Raw genomic sequence first — 25,854 nt, 5'->3', positions numbered from 1 at the left:
TTAAGTTCAGAGACTCCCTGAAATCCAGTAATGGGCCTCCAAATGTCGATGGATCCCAAATTTAAAGACTTTAGTCTAATTCATTTCTAAATTCAATTTCAGGAAAAAAGTATTTTTTTAACAACCATAAAGTTTCAGATTTCTTATATACCTAGGTAGCCACCCACTCCTGCCCTTCTACAGTCATGTGACTTAGCAGCTTATTTCCAAGTTCTAAAGGAAGTTTTTAGGATTAAAAGATAGGTACCCATGGCCAACAAGGAGCCTAGATCCTTCAGAACTCCCTTAAATATTTAACTCTGTGAAAGGTTAACCCTTTTAACGAGAAGAGCTGCTCCACCACGCTCAGGGAAGGGATAGGATTACTAACCTGGTAACTCCTAGCGGTAAGGTACTCCTTGATGCCAACTGATTGTTGCCAGGAGAATGTAATTGACTACTGTCTTCCAACACTCCTTAAACCTTTAATTTTGAGGATCTCTGTTACAGAAGCAGTTATCTGGTTTTTTTCATTCAGTCAACTAATACTGCTGAAGTAATTATTATGCAAGTAATAGGGAAATACAGAGATGATTCATGTAAGCATTTTTCCTTTAAACAACCTGTCAATGGAAATAAAATGCACAACCTAAAAGCTGAGAGTTAAATTTCATTCGGCAGACATTTCTGAGAACTTGAACCCCTCGAGCCAGGGATGACAGCCTCAGTTTGCTCTGAGGGACTGACTGCTCTGAGGAGGTAGGGGAGGAGCCAGGATGTACAGGAGTTTTTACAACAAAGACCAGGCAGTTGGAACATCAAAAGATTACTGTTAATTAAAGAAAGCCATATATCTCAAGTTAAAGAATTTTGCACTTTTCTATGCATGGGAAGGTGCAAAGGTCTGGGCTCACTGAAATCATTCTTTTGATAGGCACCTAGCTGTCTAGTGTCAGTTTCCAGTTCTTTCACATCCCTCAGGTGCACCATTGCAGGTGGCTGCAGAGGACAGGCTGCCTGCTTGTCTGCATCCTGAGTTCCCTCTGCTCACCGTCAGGGGTTGGGGTAGCGGCTGATGACTTGATGGCCACAGTGTTCTTTGTTTACTGATATGGCTTGCAATATTTTTTGTTCACAGTATTAAAAAGAGTTCTTTATTACTCTGCCTGATCGATAATTCCAAAATCATATAGGCCTTTCTGAGTATTATTTTCCTGCCTGTTGTTTCTTCTGGTTCTTTTCCATGTTGTCTGTTTCCATGTGTACTGCATGTGTGTATGTGTGTGCATGTGCATGGTTGACTGTGAATTTACGTTCCTTGCAAATTTGGTTGTAGCAGTTTTCGGAGAGCTTGGCTCAAGGTCTCATTCCTTCAGAAACTGAAGTTCTTCTTGAAATCACCAGGGGATACTAACAACTTGGGACTTCTTTGTTTATTGGGGGGTAATTACGATTTCTTTATTTATTTGTTTGTTTTAATGAAGGTACTGGGGACTGAACCCAGGACCTTATGCATGCTACGCATGCACTCCACCACTGAGCTATACTCTGCTCCCCCTCCCGACCATGGAACTTCTTTAATCACATTCTCCTTTGGAAGTATTTTGTGCCCAGCAGGCAATGTGAATTTGGCTGCAAACCTACATGAGGACCAACTTTAAGAGTTACGAAATCTTGAAGAAATGTTGGTACATTCTATTCTTTCCTTTCATTCAGTGCTGTTCCATCACTAGCAGTGGGTTTATTTCTCATTTCCTCTTAGTTTGAAGCTGTAGCGCTTTGGAGATCACAGGAGTGGAGATGTCATATTAAACCCCCACCTTGTAAGACTTGTAGGCTTTGGCATCTGCCCCTTATGCAACCTTCAAAATGGAAACTCAATGTCACCATTTTTCTGGAGATGCCTTCTGGGATTACTCCTTTTTAATTTCATTTTCCCTTATGTTGTATGGTCCATAATTCACTTGCAATTACTGCAGAAGAGGAAGTGATATAGTGAATATTTGCCTTTGTGCATAAAGTTTTCATTTGCACCTCAAGAGTGGTTTCAGCTCATTCATAATATCCTCATCTTATAAATGCTGGGGAGGATGTGGAGAAGAGGGAACCCTCCTATACTGCTGGTGGGAATGTAGTTTGGTGCAGCCATTACAGAAAACAGTATGGAGATTCCTTAAAAAACTAAAAATAGAGTTACCATATGATCCAGCAATCCCAATCCTGGGCATGTATCTGGAGGAAACTGCAATTCTCAAAGATACAATGCACCCCAATGTTCATAGCAGCACTATTTACAATAGCCAAGACACAAAAGCAATCTACATGTCCACTGACTGATGACTGGATAAAGAAGTGATATATAATGGAATAGTACTCAGTCATAAAAAGAATAAAACAATGCCATTTGCAACAACATGGATGGACTTGGAGATTGTCATACTAAAGTAAAGTAAGCCAGAAAGAGAAACAAAAATATCATATGATATCATTTCTATGTGGAATCTAAAAAAGTGACACAAATGAATTTACTTACAAAACAGAAACAGACTTGCAGACGTAGAATACAAACTTACGGTTATCAAGGAGGGATGAGCAGTTAGAGAAATAAGTTGGGAGTTTGGGAATTGCAGATCCTAACTACTATATGTAAAATAAGTCCTACTGTATAAGACAATACTTTATAATGGTCTTTAACAAAAAAGAATATGAAAAGGAATATATGTATGTGTATGTATGACTGAATCACTATGCTGTACATCAGCAATTAACTCAACACTGTAAACCGACTATACTTCAATTAAAAAATATAGTAAAATAAAATCCCCATCTTAAAATCAGAATCCAGACTTGCCTTCCACAGGTACTTTAATTACACTTATCATAAACTATGCAAGAACAAGACTACTCAAATTTATGACCTGCCAGCAGCAGCAGCACCACCAGGCGGCTGGTCAGTGATGCAAATTCTTCAGCCCTGCCCCAGACCTACCGTATCAGAATGTCTCGGGTTCAGGAATCTGCTTTTTAACAAAGTCTCCAGTGAAAAGGGGGAAAATCATGACAGGCAAAGACCAAGGCTGAATGGGGTATACGGGAACAAGAAGTCATTCAGGTTGGCAGGAGCTTCCCTTTAGCGGGGCCAGTTCACTGAGCCAACATCACTGGCGAGTTTAGCATTCAATTCCATTCTTTTTCAGTCTCTTCATGTTCTATGAGAAAGTGGAAAGTAATGGACAGGGCAGCCTTGGCGCAGAACAGTGAGCTGTCTAAGACCCATGGAAACAGCACAGAACACTATCCTTGTGATCTATAAAAAGAGTAAGGAAGACCCACAGAGGCTGATATCAGCCGAGGCTTGGAATCCGGATGCATCTGACAGCCCTGTATTGGCAAGGAGCACATGAAAGTGTATTTTCCCAACTCAAATCAGAAGGCAGTGGGAGAGGGCTGCCAGGCCCACAAATACAGATGTTAATCACTCTCCTGGACAAAGCACCTGAGAACTACATGTGGTTTATGAAAATATTGTGCTAACTTAACTGCATTTGAACGTCAATTAAGTGGATTTCAGTATTAATAGAGCTTTACTCCGGGACGACATCGTAAAATGTCTAGTTATCCCCTGCCTCAGGGAGCTGCTATTATTGTGGTCTTTATTGAATGACATGGTATGGAAATTGGAACAGTAATATGTCTGTACAAATACTGACACGGAGGGCTTTTAGAAATAGGCGCAGGACAAAGAGACATTAGAGTTGGTGTCAGTGACTTTATTCCTTGAGGAAATAATGCCATCAATTCTCCCAAGAAATGCTACCCTTATGTTCTAAGTGTACAACACCAAAGAAAAGCACTTTTAAAAGAGGACTTTCCTGGGGAGAAGGGTGGGGGCGTGGGAAGCAGTGGTCTGTTCAGAGCTGCCAAGAAATGACTTGCTGATTAATGCCTTGTAGACATATGCATGTAAATTAACCTCATTTGCTCCTCTGAAGAATGTGGACAGCAGACATCTAATTTGTGAAGATTAAAGAAAAATGGGCTCAGTGTATCCCACAAAATCTCTAGCACATGGTGGATATTCAGTCAATGGAAGTTTTTGCTCTTACTGATGAACCAAAGATGCCTATCCAGGAGCCAGACTCAGACCACATGGCCGATCATCTATTACGTTCATCTGCCCAGTGCCTAGTCCTCCTTCTTCTGCTAATTTCACATAATAAATGAACAGATCCACACTCGACCTTTGCCCGTGCTCCAAAACACTGACAGAACAGGAGAGCTGGAAGCATCTTGACTATCATCCATCCTAATTCCATTATTTTGTCGATGAAGAAACTCAAGCCCAGACAATGAGTCTTTTCCTATGTTTCTGTTTTCATTTTAGGTCACAGTGACAGAGCTGGGACTCAAGTCCCAATAGACTTGCTCCAGTGTTCTTTTCATTATTCATTATTCATTATTCATTATTATTCCTGACCCTGGCTAGAGTCCTATCTTTCAGACAATCTATGGGTAGTGAAAAGAGTTCTACCAAAGTAGCCCCAAGTTAGCAGCCAGTGTCAGCAGCCTGGTGCTGTTCTAACCATGGATGTAACTGGGCTGGGAGGTGAGATGCCCTGACCGCTTAGCTGATGCCTCATGCCAGTCTCTGGGTGAAAAAAGAGCATAAGGCTGAAGAAATGTGCCTCACTACTCCTTTTTCAAAAAAAAAAAAAAAGGAGAACCTGAAATTCGTGGCTTTTTGGCTTGCAAATTACCCTGGACAAGCAGAAGTTTTCCTTCACTGATTCATCTTCCTTAGGTCTTGTCCCCCTCCCTTTCCCTTCTTCCCTCTTTCCTTCTTCCCATCCTCCCTCAATAATCTTTCATTACGATTCATTTCTCTCACCATCTCTACATCTCTATTTCACGAATTTTAAGCTAATTAGTGAAGGATGGACAGTAGAGGGGAACATTGATCAGCCAATCAAGTATGTAATTTTTTCTTAAGGATCTGCCTTTACAATGGAAATGACTACACAATGAACTTACATTAAAGTTTTATGACATTTAAAATTTGCATAAATGCTAATCACTGGCGAGATTATATAGCATCCACACTGCAGTAATGACCAGCTTAGGTTCAGGAGGCAGAACACACCAGCAGGTGTCGGCTCGGCCATGGCTGCATGTGTGACTGCAGACAAGCAACACGTGCTAAGTCCTCCATTTCTTCATCTGCAACATGCAGATTATAAAAATAGTATTCACCATGATGGCCAAATCGGTTGTCTCATATCACTTCTATTTCAAACCTCTTTGTGCCTTGCTCATATCTATTTGAGGCAGAAAGGTTAAATAGTTACTCTTGCAGCTTCTCTTGCAGCTAGGGTTAGCCATGGGAGATAAAATTTGATTTTTGGCCATAGAGGTAAGTGTAGACATCTGCTGCAGAATTCTGGGTAAACTCCACCTTGAAAAAAAAAATGTATAACTGCCCTCCTCCCTTCTGTCTTCTGGCTTTAGATGATGATGTGATCCAGCTACTGTGAAGGAAAATTGCAGGAGAAGGTGTAGAGAGATGGGGCTCAGGGCTGCTGATGTAGGTGTGATGTCTGTACACAGCAATGGCTGATGCAGGTCAAGGAAGGGGGTCTCTGAAAAGCAAACATTTGAGTAGATCCCTGAAAGAATTGAGAGAGTGAGTTGTTCAGATATGGAGAGCAAGGTGCTCCAGGCAAGGAGCAGCAAGTGCAAAGGTCCTGAGGCAGAGGCAATGTGGGATTTCCTCTGTTTCTGTTTCTGAACAGCAGGGTGTCTGAAGTGGAGGAAGTGAAATAGGCTTGGAGATGAAGTCATAAAGGTCACCAAGGCCCAGGTCACGTACACCTTGTGTTCTATGGAAAGGAATGTAGCTTTACCATGTGCAATGAAGAGCCTTCAGAAGGCTGCCCCAACTCAATGGAGAAGAAAAACCACTAGAGACTCCTCTCTTTCTGAGACACCATGGATCTTAACAGATCCCTCATGTGCTCTTCATTACCTCTCCTTTGTAGCATAAGCTTCTCTACATCTAGGCTGTCAATTCATTAAAGGGAAGTAAGGTTTGTGTGTAAGAGTGTGACTATGGAGATAGACAGATGTAGAAGCAGATACTGATTTATCTCCACTATTGTATCTAACACAGTGCCAGGCACATGATAAACTTGATAAATATTTGATTTATCATTTATCAAAATTTCTTAAAAAGAGAATCACAGAATTTCTACAGTTCCTAAATAGTTCTTGACTCAGGACCACACATATGGACCACACATATAACATGATAGTAGTATTGGCTAACATCTCCCGACTGGCTGCTCTGTATCAGGGTCAGAGCACATATTATACACGCAGCAAATGGACAGACTTCCTGTGTGCTGACTCCTCTCGCCTCATGCCTGCCTGGCATGAAAAAGAATATGAAACCTTTAATGAAAAAGAATATGAAAATGAATATATGTATATATATGCATGACTGGGACATTATGCTGTGCAACCAGAAATTGATACATTGTAACTGACTATACTTCAATTGAAAAAAAGAAAGAATTAGGCTGTTCAGAAAAACAAAATCAAAGTCTGTGTTTTAAAACCCTCAGGGGGTTGATTCAAACCCTGGCCTATCTCAGAACAGTGCTTCCCTAACTAACACACACACATGTTCAATTTCAAAAGCATTAGTACTTAATAGGTGTCTTACCGAAGGTTTCATAGAGAACAGAGGAGAGTGCCTGTGCCCTATTCCATACAACAAAATTTAAACTAAGTCTACCATTAAGTACTTCAATTGTTTCTCCAAATTTTCTCTACGTGCCTGCCCTGCTGCTGAGTCTCTCTCTTCTGTCCATCTCCCTGTAGCTTTGAAAATGTCCATTCTGCTTTGCCCCAGAGATCCTGGCCTTCCCCTTTGATTTCATACTCCATTCACTGAAGCAGAAGCCCAAAAGTTCATCCACATGATTTTCCTTGTAAGTCACACTTGACTGTGACCCACTTACAGTGCCTATAGAAAGTTAACCTTGTTATCTAATAGAAGTTCAGAGAGCTTTGGCAACATTTCAGGATTGCTGTTAGAAATTGGCCAAGCTAGGGTCTGAATGTCTGTCGTCCTCAAGACCAGGCCCACACTCCAGGCACCAGGCATGCCTCTATAGATGGCATCCTTGTCACAGGTGGGCAAGATGGTTTCATTCACTGATGCAGCCCTACAGCTTCAGGGTAGCAGTGGCTCACTCAGCCCCAGTTCCTCTGGAAACCATGGTTTTGTGTTCTGGGATGTGATGATTTGTCAGACCCTGTGCAAGTCATTCCTCCTCCAAATATTCCATCAATCACAAGTAGACTTTCCATAAACATTTGAGATTAACCAGTAAATGATTAGGAAGAAGGCTATTCAAATTTGAAAAGATACATGCACCCCAATGTTCACAGCAGCACTATTTACAGTAGCCAAGACATGGAAGCAACCTAAATGTCCATTGACAGATGACTGGATAAAGAAGCTGTGGTATATGTATACAATGGAATACAACTCAGTGATTAAAAAAAAGGAATAAAATAATGCCATTTGCAACAGCATGGATGGACCAGGAGATCGTCATTCTAAGTGAAGTAACCCAGAAAGAGAAAGAAAAATACTGTATGATATCACTTATATGTGGAATCTAAAAAAAAAGAAAAGAAAAAAGAGGACACTAATGAACTCATTACAAAACAGAAACAGACTCGCAGACATAGTAAACAATCTTATGGTTACTGGGGAGAAGGCAGTGGAAAGGGATAAATTTGGGAGTTTGAGATTTGCAAATGTTAACCATTATATATAAAAATAGATTTAAAAAAACAAATTTCTTCTGTATAGCACAGGGAACTATATTCAATATTTTACAATATGATATTGAAAAAGAATATGAAAATGAATATATGTATGTATATGCATGACTGGGACATTAGGCTGTACACCAGAGATTGACATATTGTAACTGAATATATTTCGGTTTTTTAAAAAAAGAAGAAATAGGCTGTTCAGAAAAACAAAATCAAAGTCTGTGTTTTTAAACCCTCAGGGGGTTGATTCAAAACATGATCTCTAGATTGCAAAGCAATTTTTCCTCTTTCTTTCTATTTCCCTCCTAACTTCCACAGCTCAGCTTTCCTTAATCCGTACATTTTCTCTGGAGGCTTTTGGGACACCATACAATCGTCATTAAGGTGTGTAAAGTGAGTGAGTGGTCCAAGTGTGAAGTCATCAGTGCACGACACAGTTATCATTGTAAGTGAGTAGTCTACAGAAGCAGACTGACGCACATGAATTATGAGATCTGGTCAAGACTGAAATCACAGCAGAATAACCAACAGAAAGTATCTAAATCAGAACCTCTCACTCAACCAATGACTGCAAAGTCCAGAGATGAAAGATGCCTCAGAGGGAAAAAGCAAACAAACAGTTCATCTGGCTTCGTGCTGAAATAGAAGCAAAAAAATGCAGTGGGGGCAGGGGCATAAAACGTGCCTCCAAGGAGTATTTATTGCATCCTGAATTCTTTCGAGCACTTTACTTATCATTAAACATTCATTTCCCTAGAAACTGGAGCTTTCACTTCTTGTAGCTGGAGCAATTAAGGGCAGCTTGGGCTGGGCAGCTCCGACTTCCCAGCAAGAATCTGTGAGCCCCATGGTCTTTGCTCAACAGAGAGCTTCACTCGTTTTACAAGACTTCTTAGTCTTCCGGGAAATGCAAGATAAATCCTGCCCCAATGCAATAACCCGGGTCAGACCTCCAAACATAATTCTAGTAATAAATGAACCGTAATTGTCAAAAGGAAGCGACTGTCATTGATTAAGCCCTCTTTTACCCCAAAGTAGGGCATCTTATCACCTTCGGAAGCATGCTTTCTGCTTTTTAACCATCTGAACTGTCACTGAACATGTGGAGCACAGCAACAACTGCTAGCTCCACCTCTGTAGTGTTAACACTCCAAAAGGCCACATATGGCCTTGAAAAGCTGGTTCCATTCATAGCTGTCCTCTCTCTCCCAAGAAGGGGTCAGGTGCCACACCTGACAGGCACAGGAAGAGAGGTAACTTCACGGAAGGCATAGGGCGAGTTTCACCGCACTGAGGATAGGGGTCTCATCTCAGGGCCCAGGCTATTTTTGTTACTCTCTCTGTGCCTGGCCATCTCCAGCATCATCGCCAATTCAGATTTTATAATAAAAACACAAGGTGAGTTTGTGGAGAGGATGTGTTCTTTGGGGCGCTAAAAGATTCTGAACTTGGAACAGGGAGAATCATTATTCTTCAGTGAGCAATTGTCTTGGCCTTAGTTAAGGCTGCTAGTTGACTCTCAATGACCCATGTTAAGTTCAGGGGAGCAGATAATAAAAACACAAGATAATCAGAAAGTCATGAATCGCGCACAAAGATTTGTCTCCAAGGATGGAGCATTCATGGCAGCATTCTCACAGGAAAAACTTATCTTTTTACTCTCAAGGGATTTTAGAACTAGATAGAATAAAGCATTCTAGATGAAAGGGAGTCAGTCTTTTTTTTTTTTTAAAGTAAAGCTGCCAAATATTCCTTACTGCAAAAGGACACCAGAGATATAAGAAAGATAAAAGCTGACAAAAGACGATGCTGTTGCAATGTGTACACTTAAGGAAGGATGAGCCTTTGTGAAGAGCCTGGCTGAAAGGCAAGGCCACGCTAAATTTTGAGCCATGTGGATGGGTCCGGGGACAGTAGAAGCAAGGCTCACCCTCGAATATCTGAGAGGCCTTGGCATGGGCACCACAGGCCAGGAACGTGGACAAGGATGTTTGCCAAACACTCACAGGAACCTAGAAAGAGTGAGTAAATGGCTAGGTGTGAGACTCTTTGATTTATTGGGTAGAAAACATAAATATCAGACTGCACAGATCATAGCGAAGCACTTAAATGTCCTCCTAGTGGGCAGCAAGGAACTGATCAAAGACACCTGCTGTTGAGACTAAGCCCTTGCAATGACCAGCAGAGTCACATTGGGTAGGTCCCACTCGGATCCTTGCTTTCTCCTCCCTCATTGCTGTTGTGAAGATGAAAGGAGTTAATACATAAGAAAGATGAACACAGTTTTAAACAAGTCCGTAATACATGTTCATAAATGTTATTGTTGTTGTTACTATTACCAGCTAATCACAAAAGGTGTTTTTCCCATTCCCTAAGGGTAGGCTATGCTTAGTGACTCCCTTCCAAAGAGTAGGGTATGAAAAGGGGAGAAAAGAGTAACCTTACTATGGAGAACTTGATAAGCAGTATCTCAGCCAGTGATCAAGGGTGACATCTGCAGTGCTATGTCATGTGTATATGTGTCTGTGTGTGTGTACTCAACTGAATCACTATGCTGTCTGTACACTAGAAATTAACATAACATTGTAAACCAACTACACTTTAATAATTAAAAAAAAAAGAAGAAGGGAGAAGGTGCAGAGAGCAGATTTTACAGCCTCTGAGGTCTAACACTGATCTCATGTGAGGTCAACTTCCCACTGAGAAGCCCCCGGGCCCACTTCGCTCACCTAAGTCTATTTTCTCAAGGGTTGCCATCCTCCGCGTCCTGCTGTGAAGTCCTGCCCACTAAAGGCCATGCCACTACAGCGGCTTTTCCTTGCCTAGTTGCTGTGGACAGCAGCTGTCTTCATAGCTTACATCTTTTCATTTTAAATGTTTGGCAGGGAAGCAGAAAGCAGATAAATCAACACAGTCAATGGGGGACTTTACGCAGGCTTACACTAAAGTGTGATTCTGAGACAGTAACTTTTAAAAGTGACCTAATATTTTCTAAGCGCGTATTCAATGTCAAACATCAATCAGCCTAAGCGCTTTACAAAGCGATTTCATGTAATCCTCACAAACAGGCTACAAACACATGACTGTTTTAGTATCCCCATTTCACAGACGAGGAAATTGAAGCACAGAGTATTTAAGTGGCTTCTGCAAAGTCACAACTGGACTGGTATCCAGCTGGTTGTATCCAGAACCCAGTAAGAATGAAATTTAGCAAATGTCCCCTACTCCTTACTCAGAAAGATGGACATAATATTCAGTGAGAATAGAAGTAAGGGTTTCCCAATCAATTGTCCCCTTACCTCCAATCTAAGATGTATAATTTAGAACCTTCCAGACAAACCAGAATGCAGCTGCTTCAAAAGGTAAAAACACATCTTCAATCTGATCATTTTTTACCGATTTATTTATAACAGATTTTTCTGACCTCTACCCTGTCTCTGAAGCTCAGTCACCAACTGCCCTATTTCTGTCTCTCATTTTAAACCTCGGCCTTGGTTCCAGACTGAAATAGGACTGGGGATGGACTGCAATTACCTTCTTCATTCAAAACAGCAGAAAATGTAATGGACTGATGTTCAGGCTTGGTCAAACTATCCCTAGTTTTGTAATGCTGCCTAATTTTTGGCAATGTTATAAACCCATCCAGATGGGGTAATGCCCAGTCTAGCATCTTTTCCACAGGTGAAATGTTTACCTGAGACTTGCTTCAAAATAAAAACAAGAGTAATTAACCATAACTAGGTTTACTGAGCATCGCCTAAGGAAGCGGACTAGGTGGGTCCTTTACAAAACATGTCACAGTTTCTACTAACAATGAAGTTTAAGTAAGGTTTTATTCTTCTATTTTAGAACAACAACAAAAAAAAAAAAAACAGGCTGAGAGAGATTAAGCTACTTCCATGGAGTTAAACAGGTAATAGTAGGTAAAGGAGTGACTATTAGAGCACAAATTCACCTGATTCAGGCTGAGGACTTTCCATTAGTCCACAAGCACCCTTCCCACTTCTGATCTTTCCCTGTGACCCATGACCTCACTGTCACAGAGTCCTCCCAGTCTCATACAGGGCCTCTTCCTTCCTGCCTTGAAATGCACTATCTTGTACAGCCTTCTCTCAAGTCCAGGATGTCAGTATTCTCATCTGATAAAAATCATCAGGTCAAGTGACGGCCAGAGGGCACTGCTGGGGGCGCTGTTGGGGCTGTTGCAGCCACCGCCTGCTGGTAACACCTGTGCTTCTGTTCAGAGGTCCTCTGAGAAAACTCCACCTCAGGTCCTTTGACGGCTGAACAAGCCATCAAATCTCTGTGAGCCTCAGTTACTGCTTCTCCAAATGAACATCATGTTGGCTGTCCTGTCTGCCAAACATCTATGAAACACACACTGATCATTTTAGCAGCAGTTTCCCATTCATAATTACATTTTTAAGTAAAAGCTTATGGAGGAGAAGCATCCACTGTACAGAGTCCATGTAACAAGCACACAGCTAAGCACATTCATGTCATTATTTTATTTAACACACACAGCAATCTTCCCATGCAAAGTATTAACTGATGAGATCACTGCAGCTCCAGGATAGCAAAGGACTTAAAAAACATAACGTAACTAAAGAAGCAGACCTTCTTCCAATGCATACGAAGTCTGTTAAGAGTGTTTAAAATTGTGAAGACTGACTCCCAGAAATGTAAACGGAGTGCATGAATGGGTTTCAGAAGTTGTATCCAACTGGATCTCCCTCAGATTCATAAATTCCTCCCAAAAATTAAGAACCAAACATTACGCTCAACACGGACCCAAAACAGCAAGCTGTTCTGGGTTGCATAAATCACGTTTGACCGAGCATTAGAGCATGAGATCAGCTCTCTGTCACTTAAAGATCTGGAATCATGTTGCACTGTGAGCTCCTACAGGATAAAACACAGAGCTTGTTCCTTGTCCTCGCCCTGGCATCTAACATTGTGCCTGAATTGAACTGGAGTCATTGAATCCAAGAGAAACAAACTGAATCAAATGGAATCTTCTTGTGCAAAGGGAATAGATAATACAGTCATGAACGTTTTAGCCCCTCTATGATGCAGACAAAGTAGATGGATCCAAAGTAGAGGATCCATGTGCCAGACCTCTGGGGAGGATGACACTAATATTACTGGTGCTTATTATTACTATCTGAATCCATGAAATAAAAACAAAATTACATTCTTGGAAGCCATAAGTGTATTTATTAAGATCATTCAAAAGAGTAAAGATGCTGATTGCAACCCTAATAGCTAACATTTATTAGCCAAAGAATCAGGCAAAGTATTTTTTGTGCCTTTTTTATCTTTTCCTCCCTACTCTGGGTCCTCAGGGGATAATGTCTCCTGGGCAGGTCACCTGAGATTTATACTATTATTATCCACATATTATAGATGAGGAAAATGAGCCTTAGAGACATGAAGCCACTTGCCTAAGTTCATACACCCAATGAAGTGCAGACTGGAAGGTGAATTCATGTCAAGTTCAAGTGTAGGGTCTGAACTGTAACCAGCATGCTACCCAGCCTCCCCTTTAGGTGTGAAGCCCAGCTCAAGGCAGGGGTCCTGCACTCCTCACACCACCCCACCACCCTCTACCCAGTAGCAAAGCAAACTGTAAGAACCAGCATCCAGCACTCAGCTTGCTTCCTTTTTTTCTCTGCTGCCCTTTCGATAAAGCTCAAGATCTCTTTATACCTGCCTTTAAACCAAATGCATCAAGCGTTTCTTCCAAATTTTCTTCTCAACGAGGTCTTTACTCCCATTCAATCTCCCCCTTACCACTTGCCTTTCTCCTTCTCTGGGGTACATACTGAAAAATCACACCCTTTTGGTCTTTAGTACAAATCTAGAGTCCATCTCGGGGAATGTATGTCCTCTCCCTTCAGGCTTCTGTGTCTGTAATCTGCTCCAGAACTTGGAATACAGAGTCAGCTGTATGTTTCGTGAACATGGATAAATCAGCCATGGAAGCCGGGCGGGAGCAAATGCCCTGCTGCACAGATTTTGTTTGGTAGCAAGACAGACGCTGCACGAGGCCCCAGATAAGTCATTAAGGAAATCGCCTTCCTGCTGATGGGCTGAAAAACAGGCAGCTCCAGGTTCTCTGCTTATTTCCTAAGAATGCAATGGCCACGGTACCCTGAGCACAGGAACTGGCTTGTACAAGTGAAGGGGCAGCAATCTTGAAGCCTGGAAGCTTGATTGGCTTCATCTCTTGAGGTGTACAACTCATCTAACTTCTCTGGGTCTCAGTGTCAGACATAAAATGGAGCTAATATTCTTTATTATTGATACACAATCTACCTGTGTATGTGCCCCAAATCTACAGTTCATCCTTTTTTCTTCTCTTTCTTAACTCCAAGACTCAATCTGTTTATGAATTCTATCGACTTCATATGTTAAGTATCTCTCAAATCTCCTTGTCTCCATTCCCACCGGCTATGTTAGTTCAGGCATCACAATGTCCTCACCAGACTGATAGAAAGTCCTTCTAACCCGTCTCCCTGTTCCTAGCCTAGCACCACCATCCATCCTTTCTTTGCATGGCAGCTGGTTATCTTGTTAAAGTGTACACCTCATCTTATTGATCCTTACTAAAAGCATTGTAAGACTCTCCATCACTTAGAAAATAAAATACAAATTTGCCAGCGTAGGGTACCAAGTTCCCGCCTGACCGTGATCTCACCTACCTGTAATAGTTAGGAGCCTTTTAGATCCAAGTGGCAGAAGTACCTCTCCAGTAGGCTTAATCACAAAGGATAACTTATTGGCTTATGAAACTAAAAAGACTAGGTATGACTGGGTCCAAAGGCTCCAACAGTCTCACTAGGAAGCTGTTTCTCCTCCTCCTGTGCTTTGCTTTTCTCCATCATGATTTTATTCACGATCAGGCTCTTCCCACTCCATAGCAAATCTGCCCGACCCTGAAGGTTTAGGCTTAACTAGTTCTGATTTAGCAAACCCCTGGAAAGGGAGCATCTTCTTCTCATTAACTCTAACAGAAGTCACAAGGCAAAGTCACGATGGTCTGCCTTGGATCGTGTGCCCAACCCTTCACTAGACACTGTGACTAGGATGGAAATGCTGATGAGGCTGGGGCTGTGGCTGGTCCCACCCAAAATACACAACTTAACAATAGGGTTATCCAGAAAAAATCAGCCCACCATCACTGAAATAATGGGAGGCTGGCATAAATAACACCTATTTTATTGCCCTCACCCATAAGAACTTCTCTCCTACTTCAGGTTCCAAAATTGAATGGCTTAAAACTGCCACTTTATTGTATTCATGATTTTTTAGAGGTCAGGAAATCAGAAAGGGCTCAGCTGGGCCATTCTTGCTGGGGTCTCTCATGTGGGTGTAGTGAGATGCTGGCTGGGGCTGTGGACCTCTGAAGGCTCGCCTAGGCTGACTGTTCAAGATGGCTCCCTCACAAGACGCCTGTTGATGCTGCCTGATGGGAACTTGGCTCAGCTGTCAACTGAATGCCCAGACATGGCTTCCTTGGCATGAGAAACCCCAAGGGGATGGACTTACATGGGAGCTCAGGGTTTCATGCACCTGCATCTGAGCACTAAGGGGGAAGCTGCATCACCTTTCCAACTGAGCCTCAGAAGTCATGCAATGTCACTTTTTTGCATTCTGTTGATTACAGGGCTTCCCAGATTCAAGGGGAGGGGACAAAGGCTGCACCTCTGGATAAGAGGAGTATCAAATGGTTTGCAGCCACAATCATTTTCTATTGGTTTCTGAACACAGTCCCATCATTTTGACAATTCTGGCCTTCCTGGGTGTGTCTTTCTCTGTCTAGAATATATCCTTCACCTCTTTTTTGTCTCCCAAGCTCCACTCTCCCTGGAAGACACACCTCCAGTGCGAATCTTCTGCTTTCCTCTGCACACAGTAGTGTTCTCACCTCCTTTGGGCCACATGCTGAGTGCATAACCCCTTTAATAATGCTTTGTTCCTGATGTATTGTAACTCTGTGCCTTGGTCTCTGTCGCTAGGCTTTGCTCCTTGAAGGCAGGGGCAAAGTCTTGTTTGCCTCTCTATGTCACCTAATGTCTCTCCTAGGTCCTCGGGACATGGCTGCCCAATGACAGAATTAGATTATATAGCCAGAGAGCTTTTCAAATGTTAGAGTGCTATTCAAACAAAGGCTGTCATTATTTACAAGATAAGTGAGCCTTTTACTGAGAAAAATGTAATAGCTTCTGGTGATAGCTTTCTGCCTGACAAATTCTAAATGGATAAGCCATTCGACTGTCAAAAAAAAAAAAACTTATTTAGAATTTTTTCTTTCTTTCTCCACTTAAATACTAGTGACACCTAGTTGTTTGTCCTTTACCTATTATTTGGATCACTGTTCCCAGATTTTATCAACAAGTCACCTTTCTGTGAACCTGTTTCATCAGGCCAATCCTCTCTACATCCTTTATAGTTTTCTACCTAATTATTTTTATCATCTAACTTTCCCGGCCCTCAATAAAGACTTGTTATCTTTAATTAGTCTTTTATTTATTCAATATATATTTTCTAAGGATCTGAGTGCCTGTTCTGTAACAGGCATTGTGACGGATCTTGGAGTTCACTGAATAAGAAGTTACAACCCTATCACAAGAAACTCAGTGCCTGATGGAAAAAGGAAATGTCAACAGCTCATGGTAGATGTTAAGCCAGAAGCCTGCAGAGAGGCCTATGGAGGTGGGTACTTAATCCTGTCTGGGGTGGCTATTCTTATACCCTAGAGGTTCTGCAGGAGGAAACAGCAATGCATCTACAAAAATGGGTAGTAGTTAGACTAATAAGGAGACGTCCCAGTGAGAAGGCGCGTCCTGGGCCAAGGCACGGACACAGGAAGGAGCAGATGTGTGGAAGACCAACAAGCAGCTTCATGCTCTTGCTCAATCAAGCATGAGACAGAGAACGGCAGATTTCTGAAGCTCCAAGGTAACGCTGTTGTGAAGACTGTGTCAGTTTTCAAGCATGGGAGTCTGGAAATCTCTGACTAACTGGAAATCTAGTTAATTACCAAAAGCATTCAGGGAACAATTGTAGAAAATCAGACTCGAGGGAATTTTAAAAATTATTATGCAGCCATTTATCCAAGCCAAGTGGAATTTGCTGCTAAAAAAAATATCTAGTCTAAGCTCTACATTTTCTCACTTGGGAGGCTCTAAGAACAATTTCTTCAAAGATCCTCAAGACCATGGTATCATACAAGACAACATGATAATTCTGTCTATCCCAGAAAGTTGCTGGAAAGATCACAAATGATGCATAAGCAGAACTTCCTTTTGTGGACACTGGTTACTTTTGTCTAGCTAGTATTTTTTGGCCATTTTTAACGATAAGACAACACTTCTTTTTCCTTCTTTCTTGGAGATCTGACCTTCCTTACTTTACTCCGTGTGTGAGCATGTGACACTGGTCCAACCAATGAGAGCACTGTTTAGCCATGTCCACATTAAACAAGGCAATGACCAGGGATATCTGCCTGGTTCAATCAGAATAAATCCTATGATTTGTAGAAAATCTGAAAACGACAAGCTTTCTTTCCAATCAAGCTGCTGAGTCAGTACAGTTCAAATCAAAAACCACTCAAGGGCCACAACACGCAAAGAAATGATCAAGAAGGAAGACCAGAGAGGAAAACAGAGCAGAGCCGAGAGACAGGTAACTGATGATAAGATGTGAATGCCTGGCTACAGCTGTCTTTAAAATAGAAATACATCTTGTGGATGTTATTTAAGTTTCATTTTTTAAGTGAGTTTTACTCTTGTTTCCATATTTTGCAACTAAGAGAGTCCTACTTTATAAAGTCCCATGTGTAATTTATAGTAATACAATAGCTATAGATCCTATATCTGAATGTATTCTTTACTTTTAATATTACATTCTCAGATTTTCATTTTCAAAACAACTTCTGAGAGCTACAATTCAGGGAAAATTTACTGGAAACAAGTTAACTGGATATACTACATAGCTGGCAAAATTAACTTAGAATCATTATCACCAAGATGTATTCTTTCTTTTTTAACAGCCTTATTCAAATAAAATTTATATATCATCCATTTATCCATTTAAAGTGTACAGTTCAGTGTGCTTCCAGTGTCATAGCCAAAAAATCATTACCAAACCCAATGTCATGAAGATTTTCCTCTGTATTTTCTTTCAAGATTTACCTATTTTCAGTGCTTAAGTTTATTTCTGGGATCCATTTAGAGTTTATGTGTGTGTGTGGTATGTGGCAAGGGTCCATTTTCATTCTTTTGCATGTGGCTATCAACTTGTCCCAGTATCATTTGTTGAAAAGACTATTCTTTTCCCCATTGAATTGTCTGATCACTCTTGTTGAAAGTCAACCAATTACAAACGTAAGAATTTATTTCTGGATTCTCAGTTCAATCCCATTGATTTATATCTATCCTTAATCCAGGATCACACAGCTTTGATTACTGTTGCTTTGTAGCAAGTTTTGAAATTGGAAAGTGTAAATCCTCCAACTTTATTCTTCTTTTTCAACATTATTTTATCTGTTTCTGAATCTCTTTTATTTTTATATGAATTTTAGGATAACTTTGTTAAATTCTGGGGGGAAAAGGCAGCTAGGATTTTTATAGGGATCGCAGTGAGTCTAGATTAATTGGGAGAGTAGTAACATCTTTTTTTTTTATTGAGTTATAGTCAGTTTACGATGTTGTCGATTTCCAGTGTAGAGCACAATTTTTCAGTTATACATGAACATGCATATATTCACTGTCACATTTTTTTTCGCTGTGAGCTACCACAAGATCCTGTATGTATTTCCCTGTGCTATACAGTATAATCTTGTTTATCTATTCTACATATCCCTTTCAGTATCTACAAATTTCGAACTCCAGACTGGGAGTTCAAGAGTAGTAACATCTTAATACTATTGTATCTCCTGATCCATGAACATAGGATGTTTTTCTATTTATTTAGATCTTTAATCTCCTTCAACAGCGTTTTAAAGTTTTCAGTGTACAACTCTTGCACTCCTTTTGTTGACATTATACTTAAATATTTTATTAATTTTGACACTACTGTAAATGATACTATTTTCTTAATTTCACTTATGGAATATGCACTGGAATTATAGAAATACAATCAATTTCTGTATATTGATCTTGTAGCCTACAACCTTGCTGAGCTTGTTAATGCTTCTAATAACTTTCTAGCAGATTCTTCAGAATTTTCTATACAGTAGTCCCCCCTTTTCTGCAGTTTCACTTCCCATAGTTTTAGTTCCCTGCAGTCAACCGCAGTCTGAAAATATTAAATGGAAAATTCCAAAAATAATTTATAAGTTTTAAATTGCACACTGTTCTGAGTAGTGTGATGAAATCTTGCACCATCCCACTTCATCCCACCTGGGATATGAATCATGCCTTTGTCCAGCATATCTCACTGGTTAGTCACTTAGTTACAATCTAGGTTATCAGATTGTGGTGTCGCATTGCTTCTGTTCAAGTAACCCTTATTTCACTTAATAATGACCCTAAAGCACAGGAGTGATAATGCTGGCAATTCGGATATGCCAAAGGGAAGCCATAAAGTGCTTTTTTTAAGGGAAAAGATGAAAGTTGTTGACTTAATAAGAAAAAAAATGATATGCTGAAGTTGCTAACATGTATGGTAAGAACACTTCTACACAGGAAATAGTAAAGAAGGAAAAAGAAATCCATGCTAGTTTTGCTTTCCCACCTCAGACTGAAAAAGTAACAATCCCAGTGCATGATAAGCATTAAGATGGAAAATACATTAAATTTGTACGATAAGATAGTTTGAGAGAGGTCACAATCACATAACTTTTATTACAGTATATTGTTAGGATTGTTCTGTTTTATTATTGATTATTATTGTTTATCCCTTACTGTGCCTAATTTATAAATTAAACTTTATCATAGTTACATATGTATAGGAAAAAACAGTATGTATAGGGTTTGGTAGTATCTGCAGTATTATTTGCACTGGGGGTCTTGGAATGTATCCCCCTGCATAAGGGGGGACTACTGTCCACAAGTTTGTGTCATCTGAGATAGACATAGTTTTACTTCTTCCTTTCCGATCTGAATGTCTCTATTTCTTTTTCTTGCCTAATTGCTTTGAGTAGAATCTCCAAGACAATGATGAACAGAAATTGTGAGAATAGTCATTTTTAACTAGTTTCTGGTCTTGTGAAGGAAAAGCCCAGCTGGGCTAACAAGCTAAGTCACAAATCTAAGTGTAACAAGTCTCGGATTACTGATCTGAGTTCCACTGGGCTAACTCGTAAATCTAAATTAATAAGTGTCGGTTTGCTGATTCCCTGTTCATGTTTTTGCTAGCCAGCTGGATTTTCAAAGAGACATATCTGGCCTTGAAATGTTGGTTTGCTGCCTCACTGCCTCTACTTTTGTGATAATGATGTTGCTAAAGCTATTGCATGCCTATTGGCCGAATACCCCAAGCTTGTACTTAACCCTATAAAACCTCAGGTGCACGTCTTGGAGGTGCTCAGGGCTTAGGAGCAGAAGCCCCTCTGAGCCCGCTGGCGTAATAAATCTGAGTACTCCAACCCTCCGAGTGGTGCTTGTTTCTTGGCTGGCCTGTCATTTCCGTAACAGTCTTAGGAGGAAAGAATTGTCTTCCACCATTAAGCATGATGTTAGCTCTGGGGTTTTTGTAGATGTCTTTTATCAGAGTGAGGAAGTTCTATTTTATTCCCGGTTTGTTGAGCTTTCTAATCATGAAAGGATATTGGATTTTGCTAAATGCTCTTTCTGTGTTTAGTGAGTAAGATGTATTTTTGCCAGAATTATTGACTTTAAAAAAAAAAGAAAAAAATATTTGGGCATACAGACAATAGACAAAGTCACTATAAAGGAAATAAAATCAAATCACCATCAGAAGTCTCCATATCAAGGTTTTATGACAGAAGAAAATGGAGTAACATATTTAAGATACTCAAGGAGTAAATGTGAACCAAATACTTTATATCCAGCCAAACAAACTTTCAAATATAAAAGCAGAGGACAGAAAGGCACATGACCATCAAAATGTAAGAATTCAGAAAACAATGTTACCGTGAGCCCACACAACCTATGACTACAATTAAATTTAAAAATCATAACAAGTCCATTTTAAATAAATTTTAGAAATCATATTTCCAGGGGAAAAAAGCTTACCAAAACTAATTCTAAAGAAAACAGAAAATGTGAAGAGATTTTACTCATTAAAGAAATTACACTAGTAACTAAAAATTTATCCCTACACACAGAGAAAATGTCAGACTTCCAGAAAATAGGAAAAACAGAACAACATAAAACACTTCCAAACTCATTCCACGAAGCTAAGACAAACTTGAGATGAGGACAGTGAGAACAAGGAAAATTAACAACTAAGTGAACTTATGAATATAAATGTAAATATCCTAAGAATATATTAGCTCTATATAACCACAGCACTGCATAAAATTACTGCCTTATTGTGACCAAGTATGTTTTTCCCAGTAATGTAGGAATAGTTTAATACTAGAAAACTGATATATTTCCTAATATTAAGAGATTAAAAGAGAACATAGTTCATCTCAATAGATGCACCAAATCAGGTATTAAACAAAATTTTATTCAACACCCACTCATGATAAAGCAATTAGCACAGAAAGAATAGAAGGGAACTTCCTTAATTTGTTTAAGGACATGCCTCTAAATCTATTTTTATAATGCTTAACATTAAAGAGAAGAAACAAAATCCTCATTATTTAGATATGACATGATTATCTACATTAAAAACATAATATACAAAATATTTTGTTAATGAAGAGTGTTCAGTTGCATTTCTATTATTTATTATTATTTTATTCCCATTATTTAACTAGAAATAAGAAATCAGCTAATGTAATTTTTAGTAGTACAATGTACTATTTTAAAAATAGATTTAACAAAAAATATGTAAGATTCCTAAAGAGAAATCATGAAACTTTATTAAAAGATTAAATAAGATTTAAATAAATGGAGAAATAATTAAGAATCAACATAGTAAAGATGCCAATTCTTCTAAAATTAATTTATAAATTCATGCCACTCAAATTACTAATAGGTTTTCCACAGAATGTTAACAAGCCGGTTTTAAACTTAATGTGTAATGCAAAGGCCCAGGAAGAGCACAGGGAGCTTTAGAGAAAGCCAAGGTTGAAGATTTTTACCACGAGATATCAAAATTTATTATAAAGCTATCATAATTAAGATAACATGGCATTGTTAGATTTAGATAAATTGACCAATGGAACAAAATAGAGAGAGAGCTCAGAACTAGATCCATGCACATGCAGAAACCATCTAAGTCAGAGAAGGGTTGAAGATCAGAGGGAAAATGACAAGCTATCTACAAATGGTACTGGGACATATATGGGGAAAAAAACTTACTTCATACTGAACCAAAAATCACTTCTTGGTGTGGAAGGGATCTAAACGTGAAAAGCAAAAACCTCAAAATGTTGAAAAGAATACTCAAACCCTCAAACCAACTTTCTGACACTGGAGTAAGTGTTCATTAAGTATAAAACGCAAAAAGCATAAATAAAAAGTAATACACTCAACTATATTAAAATTAACAGCTTCTGTTAATCAAAAGACACCAAAAACAGACACAATACATATCAGAAACCAAAGATTCTGTGAATAATATCACAAATGATTAGCACACATGTATACAGATATGTGTGTATCCACCCCCACAGATATATATTTTCTACCTACCTATAAAATAAGTAATAATTAATTTAAAACACTGATTAAACATACGAAGCCAATGCAACAGAGGAATCTCAAATAGACAAAAAAAAGATGAGATCTGTTCCCTCTCACCCATAATCATAAAAGTGATCATTAAAACCACAATGGAAAACCATTCCACACCTGTATGACAGGCAAAAACATTTGAAGAGCTGGGGAAGATTTGAAGAACTAGGATATTTTACATGCTGATGGGTACAAACTGATACACCCACTTCGGGAACAATTTGACATCTAATTAATTTGAGGCTATTCATACCCTATACCCCTCCAATTCCATTTCTAGCTATACAGGGTTACTTTCCCACCTATGAACATGTATAACCATCTCTATCACCTGATGAATGAACAAATAATTTGAGGCATATTTATAAAAATGGAACGTGATACAGGAGTAAAAATGACCAGAGTTACAGGTATCAACATAGATGAATCTGAAAAAAATTATATTGAGGAAATAAATAAGGCAAGTTACAGAAAAACCACCATCTAACACCACTACGGCAACAATTTAAACTAAGTGAAACAGTACTAAAAGTACTAAAACTACACAAATGTTCCGTAAAAGAACAAAGAGTTCAAGAAGATGATAAATCCCAAAATTTGATTTGAAGTTACCTTTGCAGGTATGAAAAGAGATTCAACTGAATTGGTCATGACTTTTTTTTAAGTGGTAGTTGGTCCTTAGTGTTTGTTATAATATTCTCTGTATGTCCAAAATGTTTCATAATAATTAATAACTTTTAAGAGAGAAAAAATCTCATACTATCATGGAGAGATGTTTAGAATATATTACAGGTAAACAGAGTGAAATACATACAAATACCCACAATACACAACAACCGTTTAAAATAAAAACTTAATGTTCATGAAAACATAAATGCAAAGTAAAAGAGTGGAAAGATATATGCTGTAATGTCAAGAGTCCACAACACTTGTTGGCTTACCGTTGTTTTTAACTTATTTATTTTTGTTCTCTGTTTCATTTTTTTCTAGTGGGCATAATTAGCTCTTAACGAATCTGTTGGATTAACTGATCAACATTTTTAATGTTACAGTAACAGTAAATCATAACAATCTATGCACTTGTGCTGAAATGTCTTTAAACTGCAAATATAATCAGAAAAATGCTTCAGAAAAACACGTCTTCATACAATATTTTATTTGACTTCGTGGAGAAAATAACTCTCAAACAGGACAATGCCCCAATCCTCCATGAGCTTACTGACTAAAAACAAATGACCAAAAAAGTGAAAGAGGCCTATAAATTAGGCATACAAATTCTGCATTTGACTTTCAGTGCTTTCTGACATTTTAAACATATAGATGATTTCCACTCTGGCTTCCAGGTTCTGGGGAAGAGCTAGGGCTTTTCCCAACAGTGTGAAATAGCTGTCAAACATGCCTTTTTTTGCACTGCCTGTTTCACACCAAATATCCTACTTTCTTTTTCAAACAAGGACAAAGATGGCACCACAGCCTCCCCCCCGACCATGGGAAATGGATATAATGGAAGCACAGTTTGTGCTGGAGTTTTAACTCACCTCCTTAGTGAAGATGCCTCCTCTCCTCCAAGCAGCCGGTAAGATGTGGGTGTGCAGCGACACCATAACTTGCTCTCCAGCCCAGCCTGTGACAAAACAGAAATAATGAAAATGTTATACGTTTCCCTGCACCATGTGACTCCTACGAGAAAAAGGTAGGAGCCTCCCGGGTTATGACGCACGTGGAGGAAAGGGTCCTGGAGATACAGGCACAGCTGTTGGGCTGGTTGGGCATTTTTCAGACATTAGGGGGCACTGATCATCAGATCATCCACACCTCTGGTATCAAGGGTCCTTGTTAACACATGTTCAAAACATCACAGCCTCATCTTAGTTGGCACTCACCTGCACTGGATATTGTGTTACATGCCTTACATTCACCATCTCAATTAATCCTCCTGGAAACTCTAGTCGATTCTATCTTATGAACCTCATGCTGTAGACGAAGAAACTGAAGCTCAGAGAGAAGTAAAGCAGCTTACCGAGGCCATGACAACTAGTGGATGGTGGAGCTGGGATGGGAACCTAGGTAACCTACCTCGTGCCTGAGCTCAGCCCCTCTACACACCTGTCCTCAGAACCATTCTGTGAATCCATGCTTTCGCCAATATCATCCCTTTTAATTCTTCTCCTGTAGTCTTTAGTGGTGGATATTTTAATTCCTGTTTACTGATGAAGTCATGGAGTCTCAGAGATCAAATAACTTGCCCAAACTGTCAAAGCTGTCTGACTTCAAAATCTATGCACTGAGCACTAGGTCACAGTCGCTTTCATAGATTCACAACCAAAATACAGTCTTTCTTCTAAGTTCTTCCTCCTCATTTTCTCCATCTACAAAAGGAAGGGAATCACACTGTCTCCCTTCAAAATCTCAGTGGGTTCAAATGACATTCAAAGAATGTTGAAAAGGATAAAGCATATATAGCTTTTATTATGTTGAGATATGTTCCCTCTATACCCACTTCGGCGAGAGTTTTTATCATAAATGGGTGTTGAATTTTATCAAATGCTTTTTCTGCATTGATTGAGATGATCATGTGGCTTTTGTCCTTTCTCTTGTTGATGTGATGTATTACATTGATTGATTTGTGTATGTTGAACCAGCCTTGTGTCCCTGGGATGAACCCCACTTGATCATGATGTACAATCTTTTGTATGTGTTGTTGGATTCTATTTGCTAAAATTTTGGTGAGGATTTTGGCATCTATGTTCCTACAGCCAGCATAGTACTCAACAGTGAAAAACTCAAAAGCTTCCCACTAAAATCTGGGACAAGACAAGGATGCCCACTATCACCACTTCTATTCAACATAGTCCTGGAAGTCCTAGCCACAGCTATCAGGCAAGAGAAAGAAATAGAAGGGATCCAAATTGGAAAAGAAGAGGTAAAAGTGTCACTATATGCTGACGACATGTTACTATATATAGAAAACCCTAAAAGGTCCACACAAAAGCTACTAGAGCTGATTGAAGAATTCAGCAAGGTAGCAGGTTACAAAGTTAACGTTCAAAAATCAGTTGCATTTCTTTACACTAATGATAAATCAACAGAAAAAGAAAGTAAAGAAACAATCCCCTTTAAAATAGCACCCAAAGTAATAAAATATCTGGGAATAAATCTAACCAAGGAGGTGAAAGAATGACACACAGAAAACTATAACCACTGATGA

At 39.5% G+C, this 25,854-nt stretch overlaps 1 protein-coding gene across 4 annotated transcripts in view; it reads right to left on the bottom strand.

The window, feature by feature from the left end:
- Positions 1-25,854, bottom strand: part of PPP2R2B (protein phosphatase 2 regulatory subunit Bbeta) — a 619,288-nt gene that overhangs the window by 473,102 nt on the left and 120,332 nt on the right. For all 4 annotated transcript variants that reach the window (XR_012067318.1, XR_012067317.1, XR_012067336.1 and 1 more), the window contains exon 3: positions 24,185-24,270. Coding sequence is in view for 1 of the 4 variants with exons in the window: in XM_072955312.1 (XP_072811413.1) it covers positions 24,185-24,270 (86 nt within the window). In the remaining 3 variants the exon portion in view is untranslated. The remainder of the gene's footprint in view (positions 1-24,184; positions 24,271-25,854) is intronic.

This window comes from Vicugna pacos, chromosome 3 (genome assembly GCF_048564905.1).
Source record: "Vicugna pacos chromosome 3, VicPac4, whole genome shotgun sequence".
Classification (NCBI taxonomy): domain Eukaryota; kingdom Metazoa; phylum Chordata; class Mammalia; order Artiodactyla; family Camelidae; genus Vicugna; species Vicugna pacos.
Note: the sequence above shows the minus strand (reverse complement) of the source record. Positions and strands in the feature narration are given on the sequence as shown.